The 22,375-nt window shown below is 36.4% G+C and overlaps 1 protein-coding gene across 4 annotated transcripts in view; it reads right to left on the bottom strand.

Annotated features, from left to right (window-relative positions):
- The window catches only part of Ash1l (ASH1 like histone lysine methyltransferase), a 199,000-nt gene that overhangs the window by 57,237 nt on the left and 119,388 nt on the right, over positions 1 to 22,375 (bottom strand). For all 4 annotated transcript variants that reach the window (XM_047567330.1, XM_047567337.1, XM_047567313.1 and 1 more), the window contains one exon: positions 15,492 to 15,586. In XM_047567330.1, coding sequence (XP_047423286.1) covers positions 15,492 to 15,586 — 95 coding nt within the window. The remainder of the gene's footprint in view (positions 1 to 15,491; positions 15,587 to 22,375) is intronic.

The following is a 22,375-nucleotide window of genomic DNA, read 5'->3' as shown; positions in this document are numbered from 1 at the left end:
ATTACACTGAATAAATAATACGTAAGTACACTATTTCTGAATCCGCAGAATGGGTAAAAAAGGTCAGGTCATTTTTGCTACCATGTCATTCAAAAAAACAACTTTTAATTTTTAATAGGTCTGCAGACTTATATTTGCAAATAAGGGACTGTGAATCTATATTTTAGTTTTTTAGAAATGAGATCACATGCTCTTCTCACTGATATAAGGAACTTGGTTATAGAAAATCAGGGGAAGTAGTAGGCACTGTGCTTAAGTACAAAAAAGGTCATGTCATCTTCACAACTCAGGTTGGAAATATTTTTAATGTATAGATCAAAATGCTGAGTTCTAGAGTCAGTAAATTATTCAATATCATCCAGTTATAAGACAGCAAAATGGGAGGAGGAGTCCGTGTGTTTCTGACTTAAAGAAATGTTGCCACTCCCAGGTTTGGAGACTAATAGGACTCATGACTATACTTTATTATAGTGAAGAATTCTAAGCAAGAACAATAAAGGGAAAAAGTTCATCGAGTAAAGTCAGGAGAAAACCAGCTGTAAGCTTTCTAAAGTTGTTTTATAGTGGAGTCACACAGGGTAAAACCTTAGCAAGGAGTTTTGCCATACGTGAAATGTCTGTTAGTGAAGTTCATGACAAGTCTAAAGTTGTTAGGGGTGGCTGGTCATATAGTTAGCCATTGTCCAGAATGTATCAAAATTCCGCAATCCCAGAAGGAAAGAAAGCAGGTGTTAGGAAGAAACCACTGTGTCATGCACAGTAGACAGAGAAAAAGTCACTACTGCCAATTAAGGAAAGTTTTATACTACAAGTGTAGGACACTGTTTGCCACCTAAGTTCCCAGGTATCAGTCAACTGAGAACTTTGCAAGTGGACCTTTCTAAGAGCAGTCTCAGGTCTGTTCTATTATTCTTCTGCACATAAAGCTTATGTTCTTCATAGTCTATCAGGAAATGCAACCATGATTTGGCCTAAGCCTGAATGACTGGAACTGACAACAAAGGAGAGCTAAGTTGAGAAGGATTCTGGTCTTCTGCCAGAGTTAATTGAATGGGGGCTCATAAATATATTTTTTTCTTTTGATAAATACTGTACTGGAAACCAACTCCAATTTAGTAAAAATTATCTTTTATTGAATGTTTACTATATGTTAGGCACGGTGCTAAGTATTTTATATGTACTATTTTATTTAATATTTGTACTAAGGGCCAGGGTTGTAGCTGAGTGGTAGAGCACTTGCCCAGCATGTGTGAGGTACTGGGTTTAATTCTCAGCACCACATATAAAAAAATAAAATAAAGGTCCATCAACAACTAAAAATATATTTTAAAAAATATTCATACTAATTTTTCTTTTATAAATAAAGAATCTGAAGTCTTGCAATCTCACTGGCAATTGGTACAGGTAGGATTTGAATCAAAGCCTCATTGATTCCAGAGGCCAAAATGTCTTATGTCTTTTATATTTTTTGCTTTCATATTCCTCCCCTAAAGTTTGAAAAATTCTTTCTTATGCATTTTGCAAGTAAGCTTAAAGAATTACAGATGATTTAACTTCTGGATATATCATTTTAATGAATATCATAAAGATGTAATATTTGTTACCATGTACTAAAAAAGAAATCAACAAAAAAACCTCCTTAACATTTAGAAATTTAAATCATTTTTTATTCTTGAAAATTATTTCCATTTCATTTATTCCACAGAATTTTATCCTAATGCTATATACTTTATGTCTTAAAATTCTTGTATTAAACAACTTAGTCTCCTACTCCATAAAAAAGTATTTAAATTTAACCACAAAAAGCAAAGCATTAAAATTTTTCTTTTCTCTATTTTGCGGGGGAAACCAAGGATTAAATCCAGAGGGGCTTAACTATTGAGCCACATCTCTCTTTTTTTAAAAAATATATATTTTTAGTTGTAGGTGGACACAAGACCTTTATTTTTTTATTTTTATGTGGTGCTGAGGATTGAACCCAGTGCCTCAACCGTGCTAGGCGAGCGCACTACCACTGAGCCACAACCAGAGCCCCCTCACCCTTTTTTTATTTTGCTATAGGGCCTTGTTAACTTGCTGAGACTGAGTTTGCAATCCTACTGCCTCAGTCTTTTGAGCTGCTGGGATTACAGATGTGTACCACCATGCTCAAGTGTTAAAATTTTTTTTTATATTGCAATCTCTTTAATTTAGATGAATATACTCATGATAAAAAGAACACAAATATACATTCATAAGATAACAGCTTTATTGAGACATTTAATTTTTTTTCTTTTTTTGTTATTTTTTCCCCTTACTGTTTTAAAGTACATTATTCAATGGATTTTTAGAATACACAGTTGTCATGTTTAACCATCACCACTGTAATGGTTAATTTTACATGACAACCAGTCTAGGTCATGGAACCTGGTGTACCTGTCCAAACATTTCTATGAAGGTATTTTTAAGATGTAATTAACATTGAAATCAATAGATTCTGAGTAAGGCAGATTATATTCCATAATGTGTTGGATTTTTCCAACCACTTCAAAGTTTCAGTAGAAAAGAGAGTGACTTCCCCCAAGAGGGAATTCTCCTGGCAGACTGACTTTGGACAGAAGTTGCAACATCAACTTTTCCATCAGTCTACTCTATAGATCTTAGGTTCACAGCCTCCACAATCACGTGAGGCAACTCCTTAACATAAATCTCTTTTCTCTCTCTACACTGTATTCTTTCTTTTTACTTACAGAAGCCTGATGCACAACCATCAATCTAATTTCAGAATGTTTCCATCATCCCCAAGACACCCTGTATCCATTAGCTATCATGTTTTGTTCTCCCCTCCTTTAGTCACTTACTATTATTCTACTTTTCATTTCTAGGTATTTTCTGTTCTGGCTACTTCATGTACACGGAATAAAACATCTAAAGTTTTGTGACTGCCCTCTTTCAAACAGTGTAATTTTTTACTTGGGGCAGGTGCTGGAGACTGAATTTAGGATTGCCTAGAACAAGTGCTCTACCAGCAAGATATACATCAAGTCATCACACAGCATGTTTTGAAGGTTCATTTATGTTATGGTATATTTCAGTACTTCACTCCTTGTTGATGTCAATTAATAATTCATTGTATGAATGTACAACAGTTGGTTTATTCATTCATCCACTGTTGAACACTTGGGCTGCTTCCATCTTTTGGCCTATAGGGAATACTGCTGCAAAATTATTTGTGTTTAAGTTTTATGAGGCCGTATGTAATTTTCTTGGTTATATACCCAATAGTGGAATTACTGAGTCATATTGCAATTCTGTTTAACTTTCTTTTCTTTTAGGGAGGTCTTGCTATGTCCCTAGGCTTGTCTTGAACTTGTGAGTTCAAATGATCCTAGTACTTTAGCCTGAGTACTGGGACTACAGGCATGTGCACCAAGCTGAGCCTATGTTTAACTTTTTTTCTTTTTAAACATTTTGTAGTTTTCTTTAGCTTTAATTTTTTTTTTTTTTAGTTGTAGAGACACAATATCTTTATTTTATTTTTATGTGGTTCTGAGCATCAAACCAGTGCCTCACACATGCTAGGCAAGTGCTCTACAACTGAGCTACAAACACAGTCACGTTATGTTTCAGTTTTTGAAGACCTGCTAAAATGTTTTCCAAACAACTTTATATTTTTGTTTTGTTTTTGTGGTGCTGGGGATTGAACCCAGGGCCTTGTGCATACAAAGCATGCACTCTACCAAGCTATATCCCCAGTCCAACTTTATAATTTTACCAGTAATGTATGAGGGTTCTAATTTCTACATACTCTTATCGATCCTATTTCTTGTCCATCTTTTAATTAAAGCTGGTATAATGGATGAAAAGTAGTATTTCATTATGGTTTTGATTTATACTTTCATGATGACTAAACATCTTTTCACTTGCTATTTGGCAATTTGGATATTTTTTTTTGAGAAATGTCTGTTCAAATTTGCCCATTTAAAATTGTCTTTTAAAAATAATGAGTTAGTTGGGTACAGTGGTGCATGCTTGTTATCCCAGCAACTCGGAGGCTGAGGCAGAAGGATCACATGTTCAAAGCCAACCCCAGCAACTCAGCGAGGCCCTAAACAACTTAATGAGACTCTGTCTCAAAATCAAAAGTAAAAATGGCTGGGAATGTGGCTCAGTGGCTCCATGCCCCAGGGTTCAATACCCAATACCAAAATTAAAAAGGAAAAAAATTTAATTATAAGAGTTCTTTGTATATATGGATATGTAGATATAAATCCCTTACTTGAAACGGTAGTTCTCCTTATTGTAATTTTGCTTTCCCAGGTTTTTGTTATCACAGTTAATCCCAGAACAAAAATACTAAATGGAAAATTACAGAAATACACATTTCACAAATTTTAAAGTGGGCTGAGTAGTATGATGATTACTCAAGCTGTCCAGGTGCTGATGAGCCACTTTGAGCTAATTTTTATACATGGTATGAAGTTGGGGATTCAATTTCATTCTTCTGTATGTGTATATACCAGTTAATAAGAACAGTTTGCTAAAAAGATTATGCCTGCATTGATGAATTGCTTTAGTACTCATGTCAAAAACCAAATTATTCATAAATTTAAGGGTACAATATGCATTTTGATAAGTATATAGCTTAAAAAGAAGAATTTCAAAATGCATTTCAATGAGGAAAAAGAAAAAACAAAATTTTGTTTGTGGTACTAGGGAAAGAAACTATGGCCTTGTGTGTGCTAGGTAAATACCACTGAGCAATATATTCTTAGCCCATATAAATATTTAAAAATACTATTTTACATTTATTGAATCTGAGTACATCAATGGTAATATGCAAGGCTATTTTATTTATTTATTTATTTATTTATTTATTTTTTAAGAGTTTAATATCATAAAGCAATCTATTGCTGATGAAAGTAGTTCTGAAAGTATAAAGATGCAGAACTTTGAAAAGTGTCTTAGTCTCAGCAGATACACACACACACACACACACACACACACACACACACACGTGCACATGCACATTTTCAAAGTTTTGAAATGTGTGGTCACTGTGCAGATCACTGCCCATCTGGAACCTACTCAATTCAGACATTTTCAATCTGATTTCTAGGCAGTGCTTTTGGCTGAAGCAATACCTTCATGAATGCAGAATGATTTATGGATAAACTGGAACTGTAGCTCTCTAGCTATTCCTCTGACCTTTTGGAGTCAAATGCAAAATCCATATCACAGACAACAAATATTTTTAGGATCAAGACATGACCTGGAATTACTTTCACTGCACTTAAGCACTTGTGCTCTGATCTAGAAAATCATTACTTTGTTCAGATCAATGGCTTTCCATTATTTCTTGCTTGATATTACTGGTTTAAGTTCAACTTTAAATATACCTCATTTGCTAGAAAGATGTTGGTTTTTAATGTGCACTGATGACATTTAGTATTCTTCAAAACCTTTTCACTTCCCTGAAATATGTTTGTAGTAATCATATTGTTCAGATCATAAAATTATGTCTAAGGCAAAATTTGATTCAATTATCTTTAAGTTCTGGCTGATGATATTTGATTATAAAAAATTAAAGAAATAATCTATATTTCTACTGGATTACAGAGAAGAATTAAGTCAACATATGGCAGTCTGAACTTGTTATGGAAACCCCCTTGACATCTTTTTCTGCTAAATCCTCTTAGTGCTTATTTTCCTCATAGGTTTAGACAAACTTCTCTGCTCCTTAATTGTACCTGAAAATGGAAATCTTTGCTTCCTGATGCTTTTTTTTTTTTTATTGCTTCATTTTTTATTTTTTATTTATTTAATTTTTTTTAATTTATTTTTTTTTATTTTTTTACGTTTACATAGGGTAATGATGTTTATTTTATTTTTCCCCTCCCCCCCACCCCTCCCACCCCTCTTTTCCCTCTACACAGTCCTTCTTTCCTTCATTCTTACCGCTCTCCTTAGCCTAACTCTAAACCTAACCCTAAACCTAATGCTAGCCCGTCCCACCCCCCATTATATGTCCTCATCCGCTTATCAGCGAGATCATTCGTCCTTTAGTTTTTTGAGATTGGCTTATCTCACTTAGCATGATATTCTCCAATTTCGACCATTTGCCTACAAATGCCATAATTTTATCATTCTTCATTGCGGAGTAATATTCCATTGTATAAATATGCCACAGTTTCTTTATCCATTCATCAACTGAAGGGCATCTAGGTTGGTTCCACAATCTGGCTATGGTGAATTGAGCAGCAATGAACATTGATGTGGCTGTATCTCTGTAGTATGCTGATTTTAAGTCCTTTGGGTATAGGCCAAGGAGTGGGATAGCTGGGTCAAATGGTGTTTCCATTCCAAGCTTTCTGAGGAATCTCCACACTGCTTTCCAGAGTGGCTGCAATAATTTGCAACCCCACCAGCAATGTATGAGTGTTCCTTTTTCACCACATCCTCGCCAACACCTATTGTTGCTTGTATTCTTGATAATCGCCATTCTAATTGGGGTGAGATGAAATCTTAGGGTAGTTTTGATTTGCATTTCCCTTATTACTAGGGATGTTGAACATTTTTTCATATATCTGGTGATTACTTGTACATCTTCTTCTGTGAAGTGTCTGTTCATTTCCTTAGCCCATTTGTTGATTGGATTATTTGTATTCTTCGTGTAGAGTTTTTTGAGTTCTTTATAGATTCTGGAAATTAGCGCTCTATCTGAGGTATGGTTGGCAAAGATATTCTCCCACTCTGTAGGCTCTCTCTTCACATTTTTGATAGTTTCCTTTGCTGAGAGAAAGCTTTTTAGTTTGAATCTATCCCAGTTGTTGATTCTTGCTTTTATTTCTTGTGCTATGGGAGTCCTGTTAAGGAAATCTGATCCTAAGCCAACAAGTTGAAGATTTGGACCTACTTTTTCTTCTATAAGATGCAGGGTCTCTGGTCTGATTCCGAGGTCCTTGATCCATTTTGAGTTGAGTTTTGTGTAGGGTGAGAGATAGGGGTTTAATTTCATTCTATTGCATATAGTTTTCCAGTTTTCCCAGCACCATTTGTTGAAGAGGCTATCTTTTCTCCATTGCATATTGTTGGAACCTTTGTCTAGTATGAGAAAATTGTATTTATTTGGGTTTGTGTCCATGTCCTCTATTCTGTACCATTGATCTACCTGTCTATTTTGGTACCAATACCATGCCGTTTTTGTTACTATTGCTTTGTAGTAGAGTTGAAGATCTGGTATTGCAATACCCCCTGCTTCGCTCTTGCTACTGAGGATTGCTTTAGCTATTCTAGGTTTTTTATTCTTCCAGATGAATTTCATAATTGCTTGCTCTATTTCTGCAAGGTACATCATTGGGATTTTAATTGGAATTGCATTGAATCTGTATAGCACTTTAGGTAGTATAGCCATTTTGACGATATTAATTCTGCCTATCCAGGAACATGGGAGATCTTTCCATCTTCTAAGGTTTTCTTGAATTTCTTTCTTTAGTGTTCTGTAGTTCTCATTGTAGAGGTCTTTCACCTCTTTTGTGAGATTGATTCCCAAGTATTTTATTTTTTTCGATGCTATTGTGAATGGGGTAGTTTTCCTAATTTCTCTTTCTGAAGAGTCATCACTTATGTATAAAAATGCATTGGATTTATGAGCATTGATCTTGTAACCTGCTACTTTACTGAATTCACTTATGAGTTCTAAAAGTTTTCTGGTGGAATTTCCAGGTTCCTCTAAATATATAATCATGTCATCAGCGAACAGGGATAGTTTGAGTTCTTCTTTTCCTATTCGTATCCCTTTAATTTCTTTGGTTTGTCTGATTGCTCTGGCTAGAGTCTCAAGGACGATGTTGAATAGAAGCAGTGAAAGAGGGCATCCCTGCCTTGTTCCAGTTTTTAGGGGGAACGCTTTCAGTTTTTCACCATTTAGAATGATATTAGCCATGGGCTTAGCGTAGATGGCCTTTATAATGTTTAGGAATGTTCCCACTACCCCAATTTTTTCTAGTGTTTTGAGCATGAAGGGATGCTGTATTTTATCAAATGCTTTTTCTGCATCTATTGAAATAATCATGTGATTCTTAACTTTAAGTCTGTTGATATGGTGAATGACATTTATTGATTTCCGAATGTTGAACCAACCTTGCATCCCTGGGATAAAACCCACTTGATCGTGGTGCACTATCTTTTTAATATATATTTGTATGCGATTTGCTAAAATTTTGTTGAGAATTTTTGCATCGATGTTCATTAAGGATATTGGTCTGAAATTTTCTTTCCTCGATGTGTCTCTGTCTGGTTTAGGTATCAGGGTGATATTGGCTTCATAGAACGAGTTTGGTAGGGTTCCCTCCTCTTCTATTTCATGGAATAGTTTGAGGAGTATTGGAATGAGCTCTTCTTTAAAGGTTTTGTAGAACTCGGCTGAGAACCCATCTGGTCCTGGACTTTTCTTTGTTGGTAGGCTTTTGATGACCTCTTCTATTTCATTGCTTGAAATTGGTTTATTTAAGTTGTGTATGTCCTCCTCGTTCAGTTTAGGTAGTTCATATGTCTCTAGAAATTTGTTGATGTCTTCGAGGTTTTCTGTTTTGTTGGAGTATAGATTTTCGAAATAGCTTCTAATTATGTTTTGTATTTCACTCGTGTCTGTTGTGATGTTTCCTTGTTCATTCCGAATTTTAGTAATTTGAGTTTTCTCCCTCTTTCTCTTTGTTAGTGTGGCTAAGGGTTTATCAATTTTATTTATTTTTTCAAAGAACCAACTATTTATTTTGTTAATTTTTCCGATTGTTTCTTTTGTTTCGATTTCGTTGATTTCGGCTCTGATTTTAACTATTTCCTGTCTTCTACTACTTTTGGTATTGGTCTGCTCTTCTTTTTCTAGTGCTTTGAGCTGTAGTGTTAAGTCGTTTATTTGTTGATTTCTACTTCTTTTTTTGAATGCACCCCATGAAATAAATCTTCCTCTAAGTACTGCTTTCAGAGTGTCCCAGAGATTTTGATATGATGTGTCTTTGTTCTCGTTTACTTCTAAGAATTTTTTTATTTCCCTCCTGATGTCTTCTGTTATCCATTCATCATATAATAGTGTATTATTTAGTCTCCAGGTATTGGAGAAGTTTCTGTTTTTTATTCTGTCATTTATTTCTAATTTCAATCCATTATGATCTGATAGAGTACAAGGTAGTATCTCTATCTTCTTGTATTTACTAACAGTAGCTTTGTGGCATAAAATATGGTCTATTTTGGAGAAGGATCCATGTGCTGCTGAGAAGAAAGTGTATTCGTTCTTTGTTGGATGGTATAGTCTATATATGTCCGTTAAGTCTAAATTGCTGATTGTGTTATTGAGATCTATAGTTTCTTTATTCAATTTTTGTTTGGACGATCTATCCAGGGGTGAGAGAGGCGTGTTAAAATCGCCTAGTATTATTGTGTTGTGGTCTATTTGATTTCTGGAATTGAGAAGGATTTGTTTGACGTACGTGGATGAGCCAATGTTCGGGGCATAGATATTTATGATTGTTATGTCTTGCTGATTTATGCTTCCCTTAAGCAGCATGTAATGTCCTTCTTTATCCCTTCTGACTAGTTTTGGTTTGAAGTCCACATTATCTGAGATGAGGATGGATACTCCAGCTTTTTTGCTGTGTCCGTGTGCATGGTATGTTTTTCCCCATCCTTTCACCTTTAGTCTATGGGTGTCTCTTTCTATGAGATGAGTCTCTTGCAGGCAGCATATTGTTGGATTTTTCTTTTTAATCCAATCTGCCAGTCTGTGTCTTTTGATTGATGAATTCAGGCCATTAACATTCAGGGTTATTATTGTGATATGATTTGTATTCCCAGTCAATTGACTCATATTTGTTTTTGACATGATTTGGTTTCTCCTTTATTTGGCTATTCCTTTAGGCTAGCGCCTCCTGTTGCTGATTTGCATCGTGGTTTTTCATCTCTTCCTCATGGAATATTTTGCTGAGAATGTTCTGTAATGCTGGCTTTCTTTTTGTAAATTCCTTTAGCTTTTGTTTATCATGGAAGGATCTTATTTCATCGTCAAATTTGAAGGTAAGTTTTGCTGGGTATAAGATTCTTGGTTGGCATCCATTTTCTTTCAGGGCTTGGTATATGTTGTTCCAGGCCCTTCTAGCTTTTAGGGTCTGGATTGAAAAATCTGCTGATATTCTTATTGGTTTCCCCCTGAATGTAATTTGGTTCTTTTCTCTCGCGGCCTTTAAAATTCTGTCTTTATTTTGTATGTTAGGTATTTTCATAATAATGTGCCTTGGTGTGGGTCTGTTGTAATTTTGTATGTTTGGAGTTCTATAAGCCTCTTGTACTTGGTTTTCCATTTCATTCTTCAGATTTGGGAAATTTTCTGTTATTATTTCATTGAATAGATTGTTCATTCCTTTGGTTTGTTTCTCTAAGCCTTCCTCAATCCCAATAATTCTCAAATTTGGCCTTTTCATGATATCCCATAGTTCTTGGAGATTCTGTTCATGATTTCTTACCATCTTCTCTGTTTGTTCAACTTTGTTTTCAAGGTTAAATATTTTGTCTTCAATGTCTGAGGTTCTGTCTTCCAGGTGTTCTATCCTATTGGTTATGCTTTCTATGGAGTTTTTAACTTGGTTTATTGTTTCCTTCATTTCAAGGATTTCAGTTTGGTTTTTTTTCAGTATCTCTAACTCATTATTGAAATGATCTCTTGCTTCCCGTATTTGCTCTTTTAACTGTTGATTGGTGCGATCATTTAATGCCTGCATTTGCTCTTTCATCTCCTCCTTCAATGCCTGCATTTGCTCTTTCATCTCCTCATTAGCTTCCCTGATCATTTTAATTATGTACATTCTGAACTCCCTTTCTGACATTTCTTCTGCTGTGCTGTCATTGGGTTTTATTGATGTAGTATCTAGGTTTGTTTGGGACATTTTCTTCCCTTGTTTTCTCATAATGGTCAGTTGTCAGTGGGACCCTGAGATATTGCAGTTTTCCACTATTGGCTTATAGTGTCCCAGTAGATTTCCAGTTTATCACCTCCCAGCCTTCAGTAGCCTGATGTCTTGGAGGAATCTGATAAAGCAGCTCATTCGAAGAAAACTGCCCCTAGCCCCCTACTGGTTCGACGTTTTGGAACTGGCTCTGTGCGGAAATGCTCTCACCGTGGGCCTGCACCGTGCAGCTGGCCGTGTGGGAAGAGCCCACTGCCGGAGTGTGGAAGACTACCTTGGGAAGACTCTAGCTGCCCTGCCCGGCTCCGCTAAGCCACCTCTATCTGGGCCTGCCACCCGGGCTGGGCTTTACCCAGTGGGCAGATTCACCCGTGGCTCTATTTCAGTCCGAGTCTCTCTATGCCTCCCCCTCTTAGCTCCTGGGTTCTGGAGCGACCGGGGGTGCAGTCTCCCTCTAGGCCGCCATCTTGGATCTCCCCGTGAAGAGAGCCCGCAGCCGGACTGGGCAGAGCCGCCTGAAGAGGTCTCCGGCTGCCCTGCCCTGATCCCTGAGGCTGCTTGCAGATCGAGGCTTTCCGCTGGTTCTTTGCAGGAGTACACTGCGCTGCAGCGGCTCCGGGACTCGGAGCCTGCTCTGGTCAGAAAGGCTCTCACTAGCGGGCCAGTTCCATTCCGAGAACCTGGAGAAGCTGGCTGTGTGGGCGGGGCCCACCGCCGGAGTGCGCAGGGCTGCCTGTGGATGACTCTAGCTGCCCTGCCCGGCTCCGATAAGCCACCTCTATCTGGGCCTGCCACCCGGGCCGAGCTTTACCCAGTGGGCAGACTCACCCGTGGCTCCACTTCAGTCCGAGTCTCTCAATGCCTCCCCTTCTTAACTCCTGGGTTCTGGAGCGACTGGGGGTGCAGTCTCCCTCTAGGCCGCCATCTTGGATCCGGTTATTTTATTTATATAACTATTTTACTCACGTCAACTATGGCAAACGGAGATAAACTAGGTCTTATGGGCTCTTTAAGCCATGTTCTTTGTTTACATGATATTCTAAGTGATCTCTCAAAGCAAATGACTTTCCTGTCTACACTGTCCCAATATAAAATATTGTTTGAGCAACAAAATGGGACTGTCCCCCAAAAACTTCTATCCTGCAACAGCCTGTTTTAAGCACTATTTGATCACAATTAAAAAGAAACACTCCCCCACACCCGGATAGGTTGTTCCATTATTTATTTACTATGTCGAGTACTGAGTACAATTAGTCTTCGGAGTAGACTAAAGTGGGGAACTGGGATACAAAACTATTTATGCCAGAGAAAAGGTAGAAATAATGGCCTATCCATTATTCTTCCTATCTTTCCTGGAATTAACTGGACTCTTCATCTCTGAGGGTAGTCAGAATATAATTCCAAGATCTAGATTAGCAAATTTTCCATCCAGGACAAAACTAATAAAACCAAAATGATCACTTTTTTCTTTAAATGGGATTTTAAAACAGTTCTTTTTTTTTTTTTTTCTAAGCCGATTATACTTAGCAGTTTCCAGGAAAGAGCTAAATGTGCTTAGAGTCTGCTTCTGCATGTCCATTTTTTTTTTTTCCCTGCGGTACTGGGGACCGAACCCAGGGCCTTACTGACTGAGTTATCTCCCCAGCCCCTAGACTCTGCTTCTGCAGCTATTATCTTACTAGTAAAAAAGAAAAGGCTCTTTCAAAGAATTTTGACACTAAACCTAGAGAATATGGAATTTATTCTCACCTCTGTTAAGGAAGCACATACTACCAAGCTGAGAATTAAAGCTGGAACTTCATATTTCAGTTAAAAGGGGGCTGGGGAGATAGCTCAGTCGGTAGAGTGTTTGCCTTGCAAGCACAAGGTCCTGGGTTCGATCCCCAGCACCCAAAAAAAAAAAAAAAAAAATTTTCAGTTAAAATTATCTTCATGTCACCTAAAGTAGAATAACCAAAACTAATTTTTACTGTAAGACTTGTTTATGTCTGCTGACTATACAATACTGATATGGGACTCTTGAGAGAGAAAAAGGAGGTAAGTTATAAGAAGAGTCCCATAGTCAAGAAGACAACACTACATGGCATAAGATCAACATCTACTACACAAATAAGTTGCTCTTGGCTCCAATTTTGTATTTAATAAGCTTCTTTAAAGGCAATTTTGTTTGAAAAAAAAAAAAAATTAAAGTGAGAAAAAACTTGTCATCTACATAGAATAAAATATCCTAATTTTTCTTCCTTTTATTAGTACAATAAATATTTGTTAATCTTCTATTATGTACCAGGCACTGGGAAATCAAAGTAGAATAAGAAAGACAATGATCCTGAACACTTGGATTTTATAATCTTATGAACAAGAGTGCCAACAAATAATAAAGACTACGGAAAGAAATAAATTGGGTGCTGTGATCTAGAATAAAGGGAGGGACATTCTATTGGGGAGGCAATCAAAAAATTACTTTGAAGAAAATGATATTTAAGCTGATAATGGCATTAATCTCATTTTTGTAAGATGAGAAGAACTCAACCATGAAAGGAGTCTGAAGAGCTTTTCAGGCAATGGAAATAGTTTTGTTTTGTTTTTTTGGTGCCAGGCACTTACCTACTGAGCTACGTGATGTAGCTCTTTTTATTTATTTCTCTGGAGACAGGGTCTTGCTAAATTGCTGAGGACCTCGTTAAACTGCTGAGGCTGACTTTGAACTCACAATCCTCCTGCCTCAGTCTCCCAAGATGCTGGGGTTACAGGTGTGTGCCACCTTACCAGCAGGCAATGGGAACAGTAAGCATAATGATCCTCTGGTGGATAAAAGGTTGATACTTCTAGGAAATGAAAGAAGAGCAGTATGACGTAATATTGTAAGTAAGGCAGAGATGGGAACAGATAGATGGAGAAAAGTGGTAGAGCAAGGAAAAAAACCACTCGGAAAAGTCATAGTAAAGGATTTTATTTTATTCTGAAAGTAAGCCACTTAATAAGATTTCAAGCATGTTCTAGTTAAGTAAGAAAATCATTTTTTTCTTCTAAGTGGAGAGTGGGTTGATCTCAGGAATAGAAGTGGACAGATTCCTTAGAAGTTGCTATGGTTTGTACCTATCAAAACTCAAGCTGAAATCTGATACCCAATGTCACAGTGTTGAGAAGTGGTGAGACCTTTACAAGATAATTAGGTCATAGGGGCTCTATTCTCAAGGATAGATTAATGTCTTTTTTGATAGACTGGGTAAGGTTTCAAGGGCGACAGATGAGTCTCATGGGACTGAATTAGTTACCAGAACATAAGGTTGTTAAAAAGCAAGATTACACCTAGTGTTTTAATCCCTTTTGTATATATTTCTGCTATGTGATATCAACAGTTGGGAGGTCCTTACTGGAAGCTAAGTAGATGTCAGCATTATGCTATTAGATCTCCAGTACTGTGAACTAATAAAACTTTTAAGTCCCTCAGGCTCAAGTATTCTGTTAAAACAAAACGGATTGAGACAGAAGGTTCCTGTAGCAGACCAAAGAAAAGATAATGTTGGTAAAGACTTGAGGGATGGCAATGTAATTTGTACAGAAATAGGAGATACTCCAAGGAAGGCAATAACAGAATTTTGAGATAGACTGGATGAGGGAGTTGAAGAATGAGAGAAATCAAGCAGAACTTTAGATAATTTTAACTTATTTGGTAAGCTCAATAATAGGGTTGTAAATGTTACTAGCACCCAAATACTAAGTGAAGTCTTGATGTTTCCCCCCCCCTTTTTTTTTTCGTACTAGGGATTGAACTCAGGGATGCTTTAACACTGAGTCAACATCTCCAATCCTTTTTATTTTTTATTTTGAGACAGGGTCTCACTAAGTTGCTTAGGGTCTCACTAAGGCTGGTCTTGAACTTATAATCCTCTTGCCTCAGTCTCCTGAGTCACTGGAATTACAGGTATGTACCACCATGCCTGGCTTGATGCTTTTTCAAAAAACAAAAAGATAAAACTTGGCTTGTTTTCAAGTAGACTGATGATGAGGAAAAGAAGTGAGCCCTCTTTTTTTGGTACTGGGGATAAAACCCAGGTGTACCTAATTACTGAGCCATATATATATATATAAATTTTTTTTTCTTTTCTTTTTTTTTTTTTTTGAATTAGGGTTGGTTCTGAACTTTGTTTTTGAGATAGGTTGGTTCTGAACTTTTTTTTTTATTGTGTGTGTTTACTAAGGACTGAATCCAGTGACATTCTACTGTTAAACCATATCCTCACCCCTTGTTTTCTGAGACAGGCTTGCTAGGTTGCCGAGGCTGGCCTTGAACTTGAGATCCTACTGTCTCAGGCTCCCAAGCTACTAGGATTACAGATGGGTACAACGATGACTGTATAAAATTTATGCCATTTTGACTCCTTGACTATCAAATAATGTGCAGAATTCTTCAGAGTAAGTATAAATTAAACAGTAAAGAGCCTGAATCCACTAGAGATAAAGAAATAAAAACGAAGACGACAAAGATGCATCCTTCAAATTCAAGAAATACCCTTTTGACTCAGCAATATATTGTGTGGTCTTACTACTCACCAACATGAATGGGGGCTGGGAATAATCCATATTCATGTTCTCCTGGAGTGTACTCTAGCTTCTCTTTCTTTAATTGGATCAATCGGCTCTTTGGGCTGTGATCAGAAAAGAACAGGAAACAGTCAAAGGCAATGAAATTTCTTCCTATGGTCAAATATAAACACATCACTTATCAAGAGTATTTATTCTAATGGTGATTTGGATCTTAAATGTGCTATTTGGCAAAAGGGTATTAAGTACTTTCATACATTTTTTTTTTATACTGGGGTTTGAACCCAGGGGTGCTTCACTATGAGCCACCTACAATGCCATCCCTTTTTAGTTTTTATTTTCAGACAGAGTCTGGCTAAGTTGCTTAGGACCTTGCTAAGTTGCTGAGGCTGGCCTGGAATTTACGATCCTTCTGCCTCAGTGAGTCTTTAGAAATATAGGCATGGACCACCATGCCCAGTGCTTTCATATACTTTTAAACAGTTTTATTTCTGGAACTACCATAAGAAGAAAAAGGCTCTTAAATATTCTCCAACAGTTTTTCAGAAGGAATCCAAACTTCAGATCTAATTATAATAATTACTATTATTTGATTAATTTATAGTCTACAAAGAACTTTTATGAATTATCATTTATATCAGTACTATGAAACAATTAAAAGGTAATTCTGGCTCTAGCTTAAGAGCATTAGAAATAGTCTAAGTGATTTGCCTTAATTTTAGTACTTGGTAAGGAGATCGGAGATTAAAATTGTAGTTTCTTGCTAGCTTTTATATACTATTCTCTTATTCCACCATGTCCCATAGGTTTGTCTTCTATTCATCCTACTAGTTTGTTTCCTAATGTTTAGTATGAAATCAAATCTCAAGAGATTTCATAAATATATGAAAGGAAGGAAGAAAGAAGCAAATGAGAAAAAGAAATACAAAGGGAGTATCAGTTGGGGGTATAGCTCAGGGTTAGTGCACTTGCCTAGCATGCACAAGAATGTGGGGGTCAGTCCTTAGCATTGCCAAAAAATAAGAGGAATAAAGAGAACTCACGTATGATTTAGTTTATTTTGATAATTTTGGTGATAATAGGGATTGAGCCCAGGCACTGGTGCAAATGCTCTTAAACAGAGGTACATCCGCAGCCCTTTTAAAATTTTGTTTTAAGAGAGGTTTCTTGCTAAATTGTCCAGGCTGTCTTTGAACTTTTGATCCTTCTGTCTGTTTCCCAAGTAGCTGGGATTACAGATGGTCACCACCTATTCGGTTCTATTATGATTCTACAGTGGCTTAAGTTAGTCCAAGCTAACACGTTATTTTTCTATGGCTAAATTATAAACTGCCTTTAAAAACTTTATTTCTTGGCAGTACTAGGAATTAAGCTTATAGCTTCTCACATGGTGGGAGAGGCTATTATCTCTGAGCTACATTCCTAGCAATACCATACTGACTTTAAGATAAACAAGTCTAGTCCATATTACTTAGCACTCATTCAGGTCTTGTTCTGAGTGCTGAGAAATAGTGGTAAAATATTCTTTTTTCCTCTATTTTGGTACTGGGCATTGACCCTAGAGGGACTTTACCACTGAGCTATACCACCAGTACTTTTTTATTATTCTGGGTATTGCTAAGATAGTAAGAATCTCACTAAATTGCTAATGGTCTCAAATTTGTGATCCTCCTGACTCTGCCTCCCCAGTAGCTGGGATTATAGGTGTGTGCCACCCCATCTAGATTTATTTTAAAAAATAGCTTAGAATATGTGGTTTCTGTTGATGGATGATTAAGATAAAGGACATAGCTGCCTTTTTTAATTTGGTGGTTTGTACTGGAGACTGAAAACTAAGCATTTTCTGGGGTACAGTGTTTATGTGCAACTATTAATTCAAATCACATGGGGAAAACTTGGAATGAGGAGTAGCCATTTTAGACAGACTATAAATGACTTGTGGTTAAAGTTGTAAAAATGAAACTACTTGTTTTAGGCACATATGTGTAAATTTAAAAAACCTTTTGCTTTTCTTATCAAAAGGAGAGAATTTGCTGGGTCTGGTAGTGCATGCCACAGACTTGGGAGGCTGAGGCAGGAGGATGTAGATTCTGCACAAGACTCAGCAACACAAGTGACACCCAGTCTCAAAGTAAAAAATGAAAAGGTCTAAGGATGTGGCTCAGTGGTTAAGTGTCCCTGGGTTCAATCCCTGCTACCAAAAAAAAAAAAAAGAAAAGAAAAGAAAAGAAAGAAAGATAGATTGGTTTTTTGATATTTTTTTGGTAATGTAACTCATTCAGTACTTTTGTCCAACTTTTTTTCTTTGAAAGAAAGTTTGAGTTAAGTCTGTCTCTCTCTTGCAATGCTGGATCGAACCCAGTGTCTCATGAATGCTAGGCAAATGTTTTACCAAAGAACCATATCCACAGCCATTGTTTTAATAATATATCCTTTGGGTGTAATATCAGATTATCTAATCTAAACAGGCCAACTCACCAAAGAGGAGAAAAGGCATATACATATTTAAGGGAAAAAAAATGAGTCAGGTGCAGTGGTACATGTACATAAACCCAGCAGTTAGGGAGGCTGAGGCAGGAGAATCACAAGTTCAAAGCCGGCCTTAGCAAAAGCAAGACGCTAAGCAACTCAGTGAGACCCTGTCTTTAAAATAAAATATAAAATAGGGCTGGGGATGTGGTTTGGTGGTTGAGTGTCCCTAAGTTCAATCCCTGGTAACTCAAGTCCTCCCACCCCCCATGATAAATAAATAAATAAACAAGTAAATAAATAAATAAAGGTAAGGTTTCTAATAACTGTTGTTACAATATGTTCATTGGCAGTATTGTCTATTACCATTTCTTGGCTCTAGGTATTCATCCCTTATGTTCAAATCTCATTATCTCTAATAAGAGGACCCAGTTAAGATTTCTTCTATACTTGAACTTTGGAATTTTCCAGATAGCTGCTGAAAAACACTAAGCCTTGCTCCCATACCTTATAAAAGAAGGGTTTCTTTTGTTGAACACACCAGATTTTTAAAAATTTATTTTTTTAGTTGTCAATGGACATCACACCTTTATTTACTCATTTTCATGTGGTGCTAAGGATCAAACCCAGGACCTAAAATGTGCTAGGCAAGGGCTCTACCACTGAGCTACAACTCCAGCCCCACACCAGATTTTAAAACAAACATATCACCATTCTATGAGCTGTCCTGTTTAGCAAACCTACACTATCAGAGGTTGCAAATCAAAAGGAAGTTCAAGACAAATACACTGGTGCACACTTGTTAATTCCAGCAACTTGGGAGGGTGAGGCAGGAGGATGGTGAGTTCCAGGCCAGCCCCAGCAACTTAGTGAAACTCTGTCTCAAAACAAAAAATAAAAAGGACTGGTGATGTAGCTCAGTGGTAAAGCCCTTTGGTTCCACTTCTACTATCTTTCCCCAACCAAAAAAAAAAAAAAAAAAAAATTGAGTACATTCAAGTTCTGTAGGTTGATTAAATATAATTTAAATTGTATTAATCTGAATACACTGAACTGTTATGTACTTTTTAAGGTTGGAGAAAAGCACGCAAATGTTCTTCAACTGGACAAGCACAAAAACTATACAAATTTGTCAATGCCTTCACTTTTCATAATGTTTTTATCTTCAGTACAATTTTTGGTTAAATATTTATAAATAGTATAAATAACTCCAATTCCATTCACTATAACAATAAGGTAACCAAAGTATTTACTATTTATTTATTTATTTAGTGGTGTTGTGGACTGAACTTAGGGCCTTATACATGCTATGTAAATGCTCTATCACTGAGCTACAACCCCAGCCCCATCATTTATGTTTATCATCTAATGTTTTTTTAAAAAATTTGTTTATACAATTGTCCAAAGGTTCCATTTATAAGCAAAAAAAGACTCTGGAAAAGGCCACATCAAAGGGACTGTTAGCATGTATTTTTACTGATATTACTAACTTAATGGGTATAGATTTCCCTAACATTGTCACCTGGAACAGACACTTGCCAGAGTGTAAAAAACAATTAGAATTCCAGGACTCATGACTCTCTCAGAGTAGGAATGTGCCTTTGTGAAAATAGTCTACTAAACCCAAGACAAGCAAAATAAGAACTGATTACAAACTGACTTAAATAATAAATGTTCCATTTTAAATGAGTACATGATAAATTCCTTTTCTTTCATCTTAATTTTTCTACAATCTTCTAAGTTGATAGGCTGATTTCACAAACTGGAATGAAATACTCTCTTAAGGGGGCTATTGTTCAACTGACCAAAGTTGAGGGGGAAAAAAAAAAAGATTATAATCCTACAGATACTCGGGAAAACATTATGTTAGTCTATGAAAACAAGATATATATATATATATATATATATATGTATATTCACTGGTCTACTTAGAAATTATTCAAAAATACATTTATAAATGCAAATTACCTTTTATGTCTTTTATTTTTTATGACCATGTAGGTAACTATACAGGCTTTAAAAAGTATATAATTAGAAAAATCAAATTTGTAACCATGAAGAATCCCACTTAATTATGTATAACAAGATCACTATTATAGGGGGGAAAAGTCCAGTTTATAAGGGAAAATAATATCTATAAAGTCTTCCCCCAAAATGAAACTGTTATCTGTCTAAAGTTTATTAAATTCCACAACTTAGGGGCAGCAAATAATGTCATCTCTTGAAAAATCAGAATCAGGGGATATTTTTTTGTGGGGGTGGGGTACTGGGAATTGAACCCAGGGGAACTTAACCACTAAGCTATATCCCCAAACCTTATTTTCTTTTTCTTTCTTTCTTTCTTTTTTTTTTTGATACTGGGGAATGAATTCAGGAGTGCTAAACCACTGAGTCACATTCCCAGTCCTATTTTGTATTTCCTCTCACTGAGTTGCTTAGGGCCTCACTAAGTTGCTGAGGCTGGCTTTGAATTTGTGATCCTCCTGCCTCAGTCTCCCAAGCCACTGGGATTACAGGTGTGAGCTACCTTGCTCAGGGGACTTTTGAGAAAGGATTTTCTTATGACCTCCCTGTGAAACTTGACAGGGTTAAATTGGGAAGCTTTTGGTTCTTTTTTTTTTTTTTTTTTTCCTACCAGGGATTGAACCCAGGGGCACTTAACTACTGAGCCATATGCCTAGCCCTTTAAAATTTTTTTTGTTTTAAAATTTTGAGGCAGGGTCTCACTAAGTTGCTCAGGGCCTTGCTAAGGTTGCTGAGGTTGGTCTTGAACTTGTTACCTTCCTGTCTCAGCCTCTAGAGTCACTGGGATTACAGGCATTTAACACCACACCTGGTTTGGTTCTTAATTATGATAGGAAAATTCATCAGGGTAATAAAATATTTCTTAACACAACCAAAGTACATTTTAACCTTTTATAAAGATTTCCAAACTAAAGTTGATTCTGAAATCTTAGAAGCACATTTCTCTAGTTTTAGCAACCATATCACCAACAAATCTTTGTATACTAATATTAAACATAATATACATAAATGGTGAAATAAATAGAAAATTAGTGATTGTGAATCAAAAGATTAAAGAAATTAATGTGGTAAAATCTCCACCTTAAAGGTGGAGACATAAACAAATATGAAAAGGGGCTATAAAAGTGAAAGTGATACTTGTACACGATAGTCATATTGGATAAGTTATTGATTCTCTAAGAATAGTAGTCCTAATTTTTGCAATGCTGATGTCTAAAGAGATGTGATTTTTGTGAATATGAAAATTATGTGTGAAAATTACTTATTTCCACAGAGAACAGACAAATGTAAACTTAGCATTCTTGTGTTTCACTGAAATACCCATTATATATTTTGTATGAAAAGTCCTTTGTGTGTGTGTTTGGGGGGATACCGGGGATTGAACCTAGGGGCCATATATCAATGAGTTACATCCCCAGCCCTTTGTCTTTCCTTAATGGGGATTAAATCCAGGGGCACTTTACCACTCAGGTACGACCCCAGCCCTTTTTATTTCTTTTATTTAAAAATATTTTTTTGTTGTAGAGGGACATGATACCTTTATTTTATTTATTTTTATGTGGTGATGAGGATCAAACCCAGGGCCTCACACATGCCAGGCAAGTGCTCTACCAATGAGCTACAGCTCCAACCCCTTTTTTATTTCTTTTTAAATTTTGAGGTAGGGTCTCTAAATTGCTTAGAACCTTGCTAAAGTTGCTGAGGCTGGCGTTAAACTTTCAATTCTCTTGCCTCAGCCTCCCAAGCTGATGGGATTATAGACATGCACCACTATGCCTGGTTTATTTTTCATTTTGATATAGGGTTTTAGCAAGTTGCTGAAAGAGAATCAAGCTTGTGATTCTCTTATAAGAAGCTGGAATTACAGGAGTGTGCCATAGCACCTTCCTGAAAAGTTCTTCTTTAAAGTCATGTCTCTTAGAAACTTATTTTGCAATTAGCATTTTAAATCTTTTACTTTGTCTGTAGCCTTCCTTTAAGAAAGATGAACTTTTCATTGAGCGGCTTTTCCTTTTTTGTTGTTGATTATGACCAAACACTAATGTACTACTACCAAACATTGTTTATAGGTGAGGAACAACTTGGAAACAACCTCACAGATCAGAATGCTTAGAATTCCATAATCTGTTACATTAGCCAAATACAAAATTCATGAGAACTTTAAAACAAAATGAAATGGAAGTCTTTCCATTTTTAAAGACAAAATTAATGAAGATTCAACATGGAATTTTTTGGTACCGTGGATTGAACTCAGGGGCACTTGACCACTGAGCCAAATCTCCAACTCTATTTTATATTTTATTTAGAGATAGGATCTCACTGAGGTTTGGCTTGGAACTTGCAATCCTCCTGCCTCAGCCTCCTGAGTCACTGGGATTACAGACGTGTACCACTGGGAT

This window comes from Sciurus carolinensis, chromosome 1 (assembly GCF_902686445.1).
Source record: "Sciurus carolinensis chromosome 1, mSciCar1.2, whole genome shotgun sequence".
Classification (NCBI taxonomy): domain Eukaryota; kingdom Metazoa; phylum Chordata; class Mammalia; order Rodentia; family Sciuridae; genus Sciurus; species Sciurus carolinensis.
This window is presented reverse-complemented; position numbering and strand designations above follow the sequence as displayed.